Source organism: Nestor notabilis, unplaced genomic scaffold, assembly GCF_000696875.1.
Source record: "Nestor notabilis isolate BGI_N333 unplaced genomic scaffold, ASM69687v1 scaffold27714, whole genome shotgun sequence".
Lineage (NCBI taxonomy): Eukaryota > Metazoa > Chordata > Aves > Psittaciformes > Psittacidae > Nestor > Nestor notabilis.
The window spans coordinates 20463-36521 of NW_009926484.1; the positions used below are offsets into that span (position 1 = coordinate 20463).

The window sequence follows — 16059 nt, forward strand, 5'->3', positions numbered from 1 at the left end:
ATTAGAAAGTATGTATGCAGTAGAACTAACTGGCAGAACTGGAGAAGATCAAGGTATTCTGCCTACATCCTTTCCCACTCTTTTCTTTGTCTGGAAGATAAGGAGAAAGCACCATATATATATATATATATATGAGGCAGACAGCAGAGATTTTTCCATACTGGGTCAATAAACAGCTTTACTGTCAGGGCAAATTACCAGCTCTATATACTCCTTCCAACTAGATAACTGAAACAGAGTTTAAAGAAAAGATGCTGCTTACGGTTCACCAGTGTGTCTGCGTGCTAATAATAAGCCCACAGTCTGGAAGCAGATATTCAATTATGTACCTGCTTATACGTACTGATGCACCATGGACAGTATTTTATGTGAATAATCCACCACCTCGTAACAAAAGTATTACCATATTTTCCTCTCCAAACTTCTTCTCAATTTCCTTAAGGTTTCTATGTGAGTTTTATTAGTGGTATGTTTTATAAATAACAGAATCTGAGTCACCCTCCTTGTGGAAAACAGTGCCAAGTGAAGGAAATATTCTTCATATTCTGCCCAGGAAAAGAGTGTGGTCTGGTGCGTTGTGGCACTGTAATCCTGGCATGCCAGAATGCTGTATGTGGGGCTTTTAGCATTATGGAACAGAGGAGGAATGAAACTGGAGGAGATTATTCAACCTAACTTAAGCTCAGTCTAGCTAACCCCATTTACTACTAGAGAATGGTCTACAAAAGGTTAAACTTTACTAAATCATATCACCGAGTGCTGTCTCCCACTGTGGAAAAGCAAATGATTTTGCAGCTGATGAAGAATATCCAGCACTGGCAGCAGAGTAAAAGAGTTTTCCTCCTTCCCCACTAACAACTCAGAGATAAAGGCACAAGACACATGAGAATTTCCTGCAAAGAAAGCCTCAGCAGGCACAGAGCTGGAAATGCCAGCAGCAGCGTCTACTGAGTTCTGAAATTAACACATTCACTTGCTATATCCTTCACCTTTCCTTTGAGTTAAAGTAGGAAAATGTCATTCGACATAATGCCACAAACTTTTGCTTATCTCATACAACAGATGTCCCTATCCCCATGTTGCCTATTTTATGTCAGTGGTTAGTCACAAAAACAAAAGGCAACGGTAAGAGTGTCATATATCACATTGTCAATAAAATTACTAGACTGACCTAAGGGATTTGTTGATATTGACATTTCAGACTCATTTTTCAGATCAGAATACACCACCAGCACTGAATTAAATTGTCGAACTGAAAAATTAAAGTGAATAACATAAAACTGACTAGAACCTTTATTTGCCAGCTATATTCTTATCAGTATGTGAATCAGAAATTCCATTTTCTTCATGAAAAAATCACCTTTATTCCCTCCAATTTCTCTTGTGGAATCCTTTCTTTCAACCTTAGTGTTTTCAAAGCTTTCTAAAAACAAAAGATGTGAAGGTACATTAGTAGTTACTTTTGCTTCAGCTGCAAATAAATTACAAACAGAGTTAAAGTTTCAGTAAATAAAAATAATTCAAAATTCAGAAAGTGGATAGAGTAAAAATTGTTTCTTAAAAGCTTTCTTTAGAATATTTTAAAAATGCAAGTTATTCAGTAATTGCATTCTAAATAATGTTTGGACACTGTACTTGGCAAGTGCCCTGATTTGGGTAAATAGTTAAACAGTGTTAAGCTATGCTAAGCAATCAAATAGAAAAATATTTTAGGAGTAATTGCTCATATTATGAAAATAATGCAGAAAAAAATTACATTTCTTTATATTTTTCTTTGAAGTAAAAGAATTGGGTATTTTGTATCTATTTTTTCTAGTCACCTGGAAAATTGTTTTACAACTATGTGACTGAGTACAGTCTGATGTTGTCATCAACTATGATTTTGTCTCAGCCACCAACAGTCAGAGACACAGTCCTGTTTTGCTCACTATTGAAAAGAGTTCGCACAACCAAAGGTATTTTATCTGAAGGACAATAAAATAACAGCATTCTTTTGTAAAACAAATAATTTTACCGTAACATGACTTTCCGTCTCCTTGCAGATTATCTGGGCATGGACCACAATAGTAAGAACCAAAAGTATTGAAGCAAAATACTCCAGGGAAGCAAGGACTGGATACACATTCATCTACATCATCTCGACAATTTCTACCTGCATTGAAATACAGATTTTCTTTGATAATATTATGACACTAGACTTTGACAGCATGTTTATAAAAGATAAAAGATCATGATTCTAATATATGCAGGTACTGAAATATAGAAAGGACATCTATCAATTGCAACACAGTACTTCAGTATATCTAGTAAGCACAGCTGACTAGGTTTGCTATTCACATTTTTCATCTTATATCAGCATCTTGCTTATTATGGAATATGGAGAAGATGGGCTGTAGGAACTACATGTTTGTCTGCAGGCACAGGAGGAATCACACTGTAACAAAACTCGTCATTCCCGTGTTTCACCCTGTTGCTGAGTTCACCCCTGTGGAGGAAAACAATGGAAATTTGCTCTCATAAAATAAACAACCATTGTATTCATGCAAGAAAAATCTTGAAGTAGATCCTATAACTTTATCACAAGACCATAAAATTTCTTCATACTCTAACAATAACCTGTTTACAGTAAAAAATAAAACAAACCCAAACAATGTAGACATACAATTAAAAACCCTTATTTATTACTCAATGTGATAATAAAGTATCAATTTACCTTGAAGTTCAGGTGGACATTCACAGTAATAGCTGTTTATTCCATCCACACATCTGCCAATACCACACTGGTTAACTTTACAGTCATCAGTATTCACTTGACAGAGATCACCTTCAAATCCAGCCACACATACACAAAGATATCTTCCACTTCCAGGTGGGAAATTAATGTTTGTCACACATGAGCCATTATTTAGGCAATCACACGATTTTACACTGACCTACAAGACATGCCCAAAAAGACGATTTTCTTTTTTTAATAAACTAGCAATGAGTTTTGTAATTAGATAGTTTAAACATGTTACTGGTGGGTGTCATTTTACTGTGATATTCATTACCTCTATTTCTACCTTAGTCTTTGCATTGCAGTCATCTGTCAAAGAAAATGTTAATTTATGGAGATTCACTGACACAGCTTTCCACAAAAGGAGACCTGATGGGGAAAGACTGGCACCTTCTGGACCAGAATCCAATGTGAAATGAATAGCAGAGCCCTCTGGATCTGAAGCCAAAAACTGATATACAAAATCTTCTCCATAAAAAGTCTGTAGCATACCCCGAAAATTTTCAAGCACTGGAGGCTGGTTGTCTGTAACAAAGGAGATATTTCCCTCTTTTAAGCAAAAGTGGCAATATACTTATAAATATTAAAAGGAGGGTATCTTTCTATTATGGAAGTCACATGTAATTATTTCTCTTACATTCTAATGTAATTTGAATGGCACAGGAAAAACATTCGGTATTTTCATTAAAACTGTAACAACATAACCAAGAAATTACTTAGACTTTCAACCACAAAACAAATTACTGGTAAGTCTTAGCTGCCTGCGCTGTTGAGCACTAACCTATTTGGCAGGAATAACTAGATTTCTAGAGACACCAGGTGAAAAGAAATAAATACAAGCACAAGATCTGTGAAAGAGAGAAGCAGATGCCCTGTGGAGAGTTTAAGTTTTGAAGCTGGGACATAGGAAGGTCATTAAGACTGCTAAGTTTTGGGTTACAGTGAAGTGACTGCTCCATGCAAGAACCCAACCACAGTAGCAGAAACCATGAAGGGAGAAGAAGCTGTAATCTGTGTCTGAGCAGTTTGATTCTGACACCTTATTCCTAATGTCATCCATGCTGGAGGAAAGGCTGTGCTCCTTGGCTTTATGGAATTGCCTCTTCCATTTCTGACTTGGGCAATATTGAATTCCAGTCCACAGCTGTAAATGGAAATCCCTTGACTCCCTGACTGCTGGATGAGTTTAATTTCATTCATTTAATTCAGGTTTCATTCTTTTGGTATAGGTATAGCTACCTTGGCTTTCAGTACAAGTTTGGACTAGGAAAAGACTCAGCAAGACAGGCACCAGAAGTCCTATTCATACAGGACCCTTCCCAACCCAGGCAGAGTCTTGCCAGCACATTCACCCACAAAAAACATTGATGAAGCGCTTGCATTTGAAATCACAGAATCAATGTGGATTATGTCCAAATATTAAGTGGCTAATAAATATGACATGCCATTTAATTCAGTTTCTGTTCTCCTCTTGTCTGGTACCAGAATAATCTGCTGGAAATATGTTTAATTCCTAAATGTCAGGGACAAACATTTGTGGATGTAACTGTGCCAAACATCAAATCACTTCATCCAATTAGGCTGAGTGTGGTGAATTTTCATTAATTATTTGTAAAGGCTACTGGGGGGAAGGGAAGAGGAAGCCCAATTTCTACATGTATGGTCTGGAAAAAAAAGATCATTATCAAAAATTAGGAGAAACATCAGATGAAAAACCAAGATCAAATTACAAGCTAAAGTTGTGGGTACTAAGTTTTAAATGAAGAACTTAACTAGTTAAAACTTCACTATTTTATATATATATATAAAATCTTGGTATATTTGCAACTTAATGCTATTAAAAAAAGCCAACAACAAAACAAAACAAATCCCCAAAACTATTTAGAACTTACTTTCAACAACTGACCAAGTTAACTTTGATATGTCAGGTCTGCAGAGTAAACAAGGGCTGGTTGGATTTGTGTCGCCTTCACCATAACAGAGTCCATCTATGTTGCATGTTTTCTCCTTTTAAAGAAATGACAATGTGATTCATTAATTTTTGGTTATCAAACAGTAAAACTGGATAAACTTGTAAAGCATCAAATAAAATCTAATCTATCTGCACTTCCACTAAACAAGTTGTTTTTAAAGTTAAACAACTGACAGCATGTTTGGTTTTATTTGGTAATTATATGAAGTACTTTTGGTTCATCCCAGCTTCTCTTTCTGTGCTTATAATTTCTGTGCATGGAAACGCCCTTTTGGAAACCAGAACAGCGTACATCTGCTCAATTTTCTATCTGAAATGATGCATACTTTAATAATAAACAGAGAGAATAACGAAATACATACCTTTAATGTACATAACCCAGATTCTTGTGGTTCACATGTCTGACAGGCTCCATCATACAATATCATTGTTTTAGAGTTGCTATAAATGAACCCATCATTAGAAATCTGCAAGATGTACAGTAAAAATGGATTAACCCATACAGGTATCAACATATCACCAGCATGGACTGCTAACGTGAGCTTCAACTCACTGATACCTACATTTAGCTGTTTAAACTCGTAACAGTCATCAGAAATCTAATCAACGCTGCCGATAAGTCTGGACAGATATTTGACCAAGCACATGCAGGTGTCTACTTTAGGGTAAAATGAATAGCGTGTAGGCTATATTGACCTCACACAGGGATTTGTACAAGTAGACTGGGCTCAACTCAATTAGCTCATGTGTCTAATGCAATTTGAAATGCTCTAGGGTAACTATGTGGCCTTTAACTTCTACCCGTGAAGAACATGTGCCTTTTTAGGTCCTAGGGTGAATCTTAGGGTCCCCTTGGAGAAGAACACTCTCAAATGGCACTCAACTCATAAGCTTAGGTGATGAAATTGAGTCAAGCAAGCTGAGTCCCACCTTTAGTATCATTTAAAAAAGGATAATATCTATGCAGTATATTTTAATCTCGGTAGGAATATCTGTAAGTGAATACTTGAAATTTCTGCAAGTACCTTTATTTGCCACCTGGCAATGGGTTTGTCATCAACCAGATCCATGACATCAGACTGCTGGCCATCATTTGGTAACTGGCAGTCGACAGTCCTGGCATTTTGGAAGGCAGCTGGCATAGATAGAGGTTCTCCAGGAATCCATTGTCTATCACTATACTAAATGTTAAGACATAAAATCTGTTTTTCAGTGAAATACAGTATGAAAATATTTCTATCAGAGGAAAAAAAAAACCCAAGAACCAACATGTATTGCATAGTTTGAACAAATCTGATGTCTCTGCATTAGAATACAGTGGGTAATATTAAATGCCATTATTTGCACACATAGCTTTCTATGTAAGCCTGCTCCCATGGAAGAAAAATCAGAGAAGTCTTTCCTGCTACATGGCCCTTTGGCACTGCACTGCCAAGGACAAGCAGTTTTTCCAGCTGGAGAGTCATGGGAGGGTTAAGCAGTGGGTGATCCTCTAACAGCACTGATCTAATGCATAAGTGCCTCTATCCCTCCATCTCTGCTCCCATGAGAGAACAAGCTTTAGTTGAAAGAACAGATGATGTTTTTGGCAGGGCTCAGGTATCATTCCGGGTGCTGGGGGAAAACTGGCAGTTACCCATTAAGCCCTTGCACAAACCAAGAGATTATACCCTTAACCCTGAAGATGTTTCTTCTAAACTGCAGTGAGTACAAGTCATCCAAGGATCTATCCTGAGAGCTCAAGGTAACAGAATAGGTATGATAATACTATCTGACTGGAGTATTGATGTGGAAGCATGGATAAGCATACTGAAAATAAAGTTAGATGGATGTACGAATCCAGACAAAGAATCAAGAGAACAGCAAGATCAAAATAATTTTAAGCTTGACTAGGTTTTACTGAGCTGGCACATTTTTTCAGTTACTGAAGCCAGTCAAGATATTTATTCATTCCCAGTCCTGACATGGGGAGTCATCTGCTGATAAAGGCCTTGCATTTTATTTTTGTTTTGTCTTTTACAAACAGAAAAATAAAAGGAAAATAACATCTTTTTCTGAAAAGACATACGAGCTAATTTTGTTCCAACCAACCATTTTGGTTTTCTTTCATCCTATACTCAGTTAAGGAATTCACAGCAAGGGCGAGTAAAAGTGTAACAGCTAAATACTTCTAAATATCTCATTTTGAGTGCATTTAGTACTGTAACCTTCCAAATGCAATGCAGCCTATTTGTCCAGAAACCTTTTGTTATTAGCTGGAGGCAAGTTCGGGTAATTTTTTCAGAAACAGATTAACCTTTCAAAAATCAACTAAAAAACTTTCAGATCTACTATTTTCTAGCTTGTTAGGTTCATCAAAAAACTTATTTCTGCAATTCAGTATAAGAAAGAAGGAACTACAACTGTGTTCTTGCTTTCATGAGGTTAAAACACACTCTCATACTTCACAAAAATCCCAGTAAATTCTGGGTCTGTGTAATTATTCCAAGCTTCCTTGGCCACATCCCACACAAACCGCTATCAAAAGCTGTGCAGTAATCATTCATCTGTGAGGTACTTCAATATAGCATTCTCTGAAGCATTTCTTCTAGCATCAAGCACAAGACCTACATCCTCCTTAACATGGTCCATGGACAATGGACTTGATTTAACCTTTCAGAAATTAAAATGGAAAATATAAGAAATTCAGTGTGTATTAGCTCTAAATTCTTCCAAAATGCCTCTCCTATGAAATTTTGATCATTTAAGTTTAATCCTAAAATATGTGGTGTTCTATACTGTTGCAAGTCCATTGACATTTATGCATAAAGTCACTATTACTGCAGCCTGAAAATTAAACAAAGAAAACCAAACAAAACAAAACAAAAAAACGAAAAGAAAAAAGAAAAAACCAAACCTCAAACATCCTTTATTTGGTATTTTCAAGGAAAGAATTCTCAGCTTCCTCCTCAACTACAGGTAATAGCAGTAGCATTTATTTTCTAACCTGGCTCTTGTTAGAGAGAAGACCATCAATAAAAGTGATTAAATAGGAGGTTTTTGTAAGTTGGGAGTCAAATACATCACCACAAATAGTGTTGTATCAGAATAGGTTGCCATGAGTTAAAACTAAGACATTTCAAACTGTGATAAGTGAACTCCCAATAATTGTCTCACTGTGAGCTTGGACAAAAAGTCCCTTAACCTAATGGCGTGTAAACTGGCTCTTGACTTTATAATTTCAAGCCAACTTGCAGATGAGCGGATACATGCTGTGTTCAAGACAAATCCATAGCCAGCATTGCTTAATTTGTCGAAATCATTTCAGCATCTGCTGGAACTAGCTGAGGAAAACTTTGGTCTCAAGAACAAAATTTTTCCATTGAATGGTTCCCCTTTCACCAACTCCCCCCAGCATCATCACATCAGTGAAACCCAGTTTTACTTTGAAGCTTTTTTTTATTCTCATGTCTAATGTGACATAAAAACTTGTAATTGCCAACTGTTTATTCCAGGCTAACACTTGTAAACTGCTTGTAAATTTGCCTTGAGCGAATTCTAGGTCTGAGTAACAACAGTCTCTCTGTACAGCACAACATTTTTAGTCTCCTGTTCAAACCTGGGGTATAGAGCTGACACATATCATTAAACAGCTGTGGTATTCTACCCCAGGGAAATGGACAACACATCAAAAATGCCTTTCTCTTTTCATAACAGATTTATTATGTTTATAAAAGGGCTATTTCCAGCATTAGATTTGAGACAGAAATCCAATAATGTCTTTAACCTTGTTGTCCTTTTTCAAAGAAGTGGTACTTCAGTCCCTCTCTATAAGCACTTAAAAACCCGAACAACTGTGTACTGGTTGTTACTAATAGGTCTGCCCTTGCCCTTTTCTGATGGATAGCTGCCATATGCTGTTATGTTTAGCTGCTCGGCTGCTAAACATTCCCATTGGTTTGTATTTCTCTTATCATGAAGGAAATGGCAATCTTACAAAGACTTGAGTGTCTGCTGCAAAGTGGTGACTGCCTTTGCTTTTACCTTCTACTAAAGCATCGGGTTGTATCCACGTCAATGAATATGTTACACATTTTCTCCCTCATTCTCCAAGAAGTTTAAAACGTGATTGTTACTATCCAGGGGGACCTACCTGTAGTTTGATAATTTCACATTTCAGACTCAGTGACTCCCTGAAGCCATGTCCAAAAGCTCTCACTGATGTGCAGTCATACTGTCGAATATCACACAGCCCAGCATTCTCCAGCTCTGTAATTTCTGGAGCCTGGGCTTCAAAGAGAAGAGATTAAACAATGAATGTCAGTATATTAACACATTCAGATGCATTTACATTAAGCAATATGTATATTTCTCTATCCAGCTAAGAAAACTATACAAACAATGAAATCTGGACCTATCTGAAGGAAGTCATAAAGAGAAACATATTTTATTGTTAAAACGAATCTTAATACTAAAGCTAAGCTCTGTCTTCTCTTGAAACTTGAGCATTATGAAAAAGGGAAAAAATTCATGCGATAAACACTTTTGAATATGTGTTCTGCTTTCTCATCTTGCAGAATAAAATCTAAATGAAACTCAGGCTCTAGTAATAGAAACTGGAGAGGTTACAGTTTTGCAATAATTTATAATGGGATTTTTTTGTTTAACAACTAAACAAAAACATCTCAGGTAGCAGCAAACAAACTGGCTAAGATTAGAACACTCAGAAATAGTTTTTATGAGCAAAGCCAGTTTATTTAACTTCAAGAGGAATAAAATATTTCATCATTCTCTTATCTCTTTCTCTATTTTCTTTTAAATGGGTCACTAAAAGAAAAACATCATTGTGAAAAAAATATTAACAGGTTTTGTTTTGAAAGGATTTTGAATTCTGTAGTACTTTTCTTATTCTTCCAGGATACCCGCTTACTGAAAAACCAGACCAAACCAAACCAACCTGCCCAGCTCTCTTTGTTGTACTTTTTTCTTCACCATCAATTCTGCTCCCACCACATCTAACAGTTAGTTTACAGAGATGTAACATCACCAGAGAGAAAAACATCCCACTTACAGTAAATAAACAGGACCACTTAGACCATAAAAAATTAGGGAATGGTTGGATGTGGCAGATCTTCCCTGAAGAATGTGGAAACATTGCTAATTTCTTGGGGCAATCCTCTGGATTGCAAACTCACTGAGTGATAGATTTGTTAAATCTGACATACCAGAAACTAAGCCCACGTTTTGCCCTTCAGAAACTAGAAGGCTGAATAGCAAATAATTATGGCTGTATTAAAATGGAACTTGCTGGGTAATGAACAATGCCACTGCAGGGAACTCTTGTTGACATACAAAACAGGAGAAAAAGGCAGTAAAATAAATGCATGTTGCACAAGCACTGAGAGCATTATTAAGTAAGTTTCATTTTTCTGCCCCACTTACCAGACAGTATGCTGCAGTCATATGAGCCATAGCCTTGAAAACATGTACAGCCCCATTCCGTACATTCCCCATTACCACTGCAGAGACCGGGACATTTTAGTGCAATAAGTAGGCTCTCAACTGACTCTTCAAGTTCCTGTTGGTTGTAATTTATTTCTTCTAAAACTCTTTTCTCACATTCATTCTCTAGAAGAGCTAAGGAAGCTTCTGCCCAACTGAGGTCATCTTTCAGCAGCAAATCTTTAACACACATATTTATTGCATCCTCTATTCGCTGGCCAAGAAGGCCACCACAAGATCTTCCTATACTGGAATTAGCTATTGCCTGCTGGCATAGTAACAAAGCGCTAGACTCCGTGAGGCCAGAGAGTGTGGGCCAAGAAGGAAGAAACTTCTGGTCTGTGTCAGTGGCATAGTCCTCTGGGAAAAAATAACTATATACGTCTAAGCCTGTTTGGCTAAGACTTTGGAATAGAAATACTGGATGGTATTCATAATAGTTTTGGCGCTTCCCCCTACTTGTAACACGTTGACTTTTGTCAAGATGACTGCTGTAACGGTGAGAATTTCTTCTAATGCCCAAGCTTGAAGTTCCTTCTCTTTCTAGACCAGTATTTCCCACTGAGGTTGCAGAGACATGCGTATTTACTAGTGATGTTTCATGAAGTTTGGTTTGATTATCCTCCCTCTGCAGAAGTGTAGATAAATCCATTTCATGTGCAGATGAACGTTTCTTTAAGCCTCTGACAAGATCTACAGGACCAAGATACTCAGCAGTGACATCCAGTCCTGGTATCAAAGAAAGAAATTTACCATTTTCACTTTCTTTACAAGATGGAGAAAATTCTGACTGATAAACTGTCTCTAGTTTATTCACTGATCGATATAGTTCAGTGTCTTCAAGTGCACAGTCACAAAAGACCATTTTTCTAGAAGATGTTAAAGAAGCAGGTGTCTTGTCAAACAAGCTGTCTCCTGGTGAAATTCTAGAGAAGAAAGGAAAAGATGAAACTGTACCTGAACTGTTTTCATTGTTTTAGTAAAACAGTGATTGTTTTGCTTTTTGTTGTTTCATATTTCTACAACATAGATCACAGAATCTGCAGCATACAGCTATATTTAAAGACCAGCTAAATCACAAAACTATGAGAGTAACTTGTAATAGAAGAAATAAGAACAGATATTTTCTTTATACCTTGATACTTTGTTCAAAATCTACTCAAACTAGTCTTACCTTAAATACCAATTTGGCACTTCAGTTTCAATTTTCAATTCATTATGGAATATAACAATGGCATTCTAGCATTAACTTAAACACTTAGATTTTTTTTTTTTGACAGGTTTTTAAGAACATGAAGGAAAGGTTGAAAAAATGATGACATTTGATGGAAACAGAAGTATTTTGTTACCTCCATTCCTTAATAAAAGAAAAAGGAACATTAGCATGGTTTGGGATTTCCACCCCGCTTGTGGTGTGATAGTCATTCTCTGCACTTCCATCAAAGGTGCCACAGAGTCCCACTGTATGTCTGTAATCTGAACTGGGTGCCCTCAGTGTTATGCTCATTCCCCATTCACTCACATCAGCACGAACAAAAGCTCCAGAAGAAAACAAAACCTAAAACAAGATTGACAATATCATCATGAAAAACATTATTATTTTACCTAATAAAAGCAGGTATGTTTGCTGCTAAGGAACAATTGGAAAGCACCAGGCATATGAAGACATCCCATCAAATTCTTGATCTAGCTATTCTGGATCTGACAGATTTCATACAGCAATTCTATCTACAAAAGAAAAGCTACAGGAAATTATAAAAGTAAATGTGAACGTTTTAATTGAGGGCCACATTCTCTAGAAAGAACATTTAAACTTCCAATTCTGTAGATGTTATTTGGCATACTTAATTATCTGCATGCACAGCCTTCCCAGGTGACACTGGCATGAGTGAAACAGAGCAAACAGAGATACCATTCTGGAACACCAGGGCTTCTACATAAGTGCCTGCTGCACCTGAAAACTGCACCTTCCTCACAAGGGTTGAATTCTGCGGTTGACAACATGGTTCCACAAAGGTGTGCATGTTAACACATCCTAGCTTTTGAGGACATCATCTTTCACTTACAAGCAAAAAACACTCGCCAAAGGACTATAAGTGTAAAATAAACATTATGCTATTGTTTAATTTCGGAAAATATGTTTTAGTTCTGAAATTGGTGTGAATTGGTAAAAATAACTGTAGAGATAACCACTACATCCCCAAGTAATTTGCTACTTACTGTTACTTTTCTTCCTAGGTAGGATTCAGTGATTCTAACGTTGCTTCCTGTTGTGTCTCTATTTATTACAGATAACTGTGGCTGTGTCTCATGTACCTGACCACTGCACATGTCAAATGCAATTATATCACTTCCTTCTTTGGCAACAAAGCCACAGTTACAGGATGCTGGGTAGTGAAGACTTCCACATTCCCACTGGCGAACATGAACTTCAAAATCTCGAGATGTACTCTTGTAAAGAACAAATGTTCCCGTTTTAAAATTGTCATAGAGCCTGGAATCAAAAGAATAGCACGTGATATCAGTTTGGTTATAAAATAATGGTATAACATGCCAGCAACTTCATCTTAAAACAGACTTCTAATATTTGGTTTGCTCTGAACAAACACCATCATACTTCCTCTGTACAGCTCTAAATCAAAAAAAATTAAACCTGTTCACAGCAGAAAAATTAGGAATAAAAGAACGATCATGAGTCGAGTATATGTAGACAATGGTTGTGAATGGAAACACAACCAGGAAGCCACTGCCGTTCTGTTTGGGTTTTTTTTTAACAGTGCTTATTACAGGGAACTGGAGGATACTTCTCAACCTTTATGTTTCTACAGCTGCACACCTATGAGGCAAGAGCAGTAAGATGCATAACAGTGTGCAGCTGCTGAAAACTATGTAAGTACCCTTGACAAGATGATTTAGAAAGTCACATATTTTTAAAAAAGTCTGCTTTATTAAGACAAAGATGGGGAATGCTTATTCCCAAAGATTTGAAAATTATTTAAGATGAAAATCATTGGTAGAAACCCATAAATAAAGACTTCCTTTTTTTTTTTAACCCTTTTAACAGGGTTAGCCACCTGTTCCCTGAAGCAAGGTTAAAATAGCCAATTTAATGATTCAGTGGTGAAAGGGAGGGGAAGGAAATAAAGAAAAAAATACCAACTTTTGCTACAGCCTCTTGGCTATAAATGGCATTTGACAGTTAATTGCAGCATGGTGATTTGCTTTGTGTATAATGGACCAGCAGAAAAACTGCAGATGGCTACCCTACTGGGACTGCATAGGATTACTCGTGATTCAATAAGGCCAGTTCCTCTTCTATATGGTTCCTCAATTTGTAAAATAAAGTTGCAACAGACTTCATCCTTAAAAAGAAAGTTCTTTCCCCTCAGCTCAGCATTATGCTTCCAGATGGACCACATGACAGTAGACAGTAAATCATAAAAAAGCTTGATCACAACACACTAATGGTTAAAATGCTCAGTCAGGCCATCCCTAGAATTTCCACTGAAGGAAGAACCACAAGATAAGGATAATAATAACAAAGTCACTGGGATTATTACTAGTCACAGCACTAGCAGAGAAGCAATTACAACTTGTTTTTTCCCTTCTGTTATGAAGTTCACAGAAGAATGGGGTTGTGGGCTGAACATCCTTATTTTGAGGCCACATATCCTCCTCTTAGCCCTGCCACTTGAAGAATTATATTCTCTGCTCAGCAGAAGTACTAAGTCTCAAGTGTGGAACCTGTGTTTGCTGTGACACCTTCCATGGGTTAGAAACACTTTGAAAGACAGAAGCATACCAAAAACATGCCAGCTGTGGCCAAGGAAGCTGTCTTCGTTTTGTGAATGTCAGTGATGTGCAAGTAACAGCAGTGAATAGGTCACTTTCAGCGCTATTAATGAACTCAGCACAATGTTACACAGACATCAGATAACTTTTAGCAACTTGATCCTTGCAAGGATTCAGGTACTGACACCCAGCAATAAGGAAACTATGCTGTAGAGTGGAAGCACCTTTGCATTAAAACACTGTCATCTAATCAATTATCATTGTTCATATTTAAGAACATTCCTATCTTTCATAGTAAACAGACTGTACAGCAACCACTCCTCTCTTTAGCATACTCCTCTAAATAGTCCGTTTGCTTCACTCTGTTGCCACAAACCCAAAACTTGCATTTAGAAATACAAATATTTCAAACATCATCATAACTGGCAAAACTACCCTTATTGTCCAAGAAAGAATGTAAAATACAGAGTACAGTTGTGGAAAACTACAGTTAACTTGAATCACCAGCACAAATTGTAAATAAATAAGTAAATAGATAGATAAATACATCAACCCCCCCAAAACCACCTACAAAAAATCCCAACACACTTAAAATTAAGAGCAGCAACCCAGTGATTACCTTCCATCAAATGTAATTATATGAGGGTCAGTAAATGAGTAGCAGTAGGCAGTGGGTAGATCCTTTACTGTAATCTTCAAAACAAAGAAGCATATAGTGAGCCATGTCAGACTGGGAAACAGACATACTTAGGCATTATCTTATGCTGCTACTTTACACTCTAATAAATACATCATATTATACTTTTAATCAATCTGAGCTGTCGTATCAATGTAAAAAATAATAATAATTCAAATGAAAATGCAGCAATTCAATGAAAACAAAACAATGAAAAATTGACCACTTTTAGAAATCTTGATGTGAGTCGGCAAGTCATAACTGGAATAGAAGCTTCGTTAAGATCAGCCGTGTTTCTGGGCATTTTACAGAGCTTAACATGAAGATTTTCAACCTGTGTGCTTTCTGGAACATAGCCATTCCACAGGAAATTCTCACTGGATATAGGTTTGATTGCAATTCTGGTAATTCTGTCTCCATCCTGCATAAAGTCTGTCACAGCAGTGAAATAAATTACAGCTTGACTACAGATTCCGTTATTGCAGGGTTTCTGGAGAAGATCCACATGACAAGAAGAAAGAGCCAAGTTTAAACCTAAGTGCTCTTTACCTGTTTTAATAAAAACACATCATTAGTGAGTTTTCTGCTAAATACACCACACTTTGTAAACTACTATTAATCTCGATACTAACTTATTTACAAATATTTTAAGAAATTAAAATAATGATGTATTTTTCTTGCATTTGGTCATGCAAAACCCCCTCTCTACATCTTCATACAAACCCAAGAAAACGGTTTTGAATTTTACATTTTGCTAGACAAATGGAAAACATGATAGGCTTGCTAATGTGACATAAAACCAGTTGTCTGCATAGGCAAGTCTCCTCCTGGGGTTCACAGGACTTGGGCCTGAGAAAGTACTACAGAAAATGGTAATAATAGTAAAAAATGAGGACTTAATGACTGCATAGACAGTATTTGCAACACAACAGGTCAACAAAATGAACCGAATTATAAATTTTGCAAGCATTTGGGCATTCTGACCATTTCAGTTAAAGAATATGTGTCTGATATGGTGAGGCACTGGAACAGGTTGCCCAAGGAAGTTGTGAATGTTCCAACCCTGGAGGTGTTCAAGGCCAGGCTGGACAGAGCCTTGGGCGACATAGTTTAGTGTGTGGTGTCCCTGCTCATAGCAGGGGGGTTGGAACTAGATGATCTTAAGGTCCTTTCCAACCCTAACTATTCTATGATTCTATGATATTCATAGATGCCAAAAACACCTACTAATAAGTAACAGGTTATGGACCCATTCTTCCAGACTTTCAGCAGCAGTATGTACAGCCTGTGAATATTTTGTTTTAACATTTTAGAAAGTATTTACAATGTAACAGCTTCTCCAAAGAATGAAACCAGCAGGAA

The 16059-nt window shown here is 36.9% G+C and overlaps 1 protein-coding gene across 1 annotated transcript in view; it reads right to left on the reverse strand.

Moving 5' to 3' along the window:
- VWDE (von Willebrand factor D and EGF domains) overlaps positions 1-16059 on the reverse strand; it is a gene marked incomplete at its 5' end in the record, with an annotated part of 32840 nt that overhangs the window by 8025 nt on the left and 8756 nt on the right. The window contains 14 exons of the mRNA XM_010013558.1: positions 1172-1252; positions 1361-1471; positions 2015-2152; positions 2714-2933; positions 3051-3301; positions 4669-4783; positions 5111-5215; positions 5774-5929; positions 8881-9017; positions 10170-11155; positions 11579-11787; positions 12450-12723; positions 14641-14714; positions 15032-15246. Coding sequence (XP_010011860.1) covers positions 1172-1252; positions 1361-1471; positions 2015-2152; positions 2714-2933; positions 3051-3301; positions 4669-4783; positions 5111-5215; positions 5774-5929; positions 8881-9017; positions 10170-11155; positions 11579-11787; positions 12450-12723; positions 14641-14714; positions 15032-15246 — 3072 coding nt within the window. The remainder of the gene's footprint in view (positions 1-1171; positions 1253-1360; positions 1472-2014; positions 2153-2713; positions 2934-3050; positions 3302-4668; positions 4784-5110; positions 5216-5773; positions 5930-8880; positions 9018-10169; positions 11156-11578; positions 11788-12449; positions 12724-14640; positions 14715-15031; positions 15247-16059) is intronic.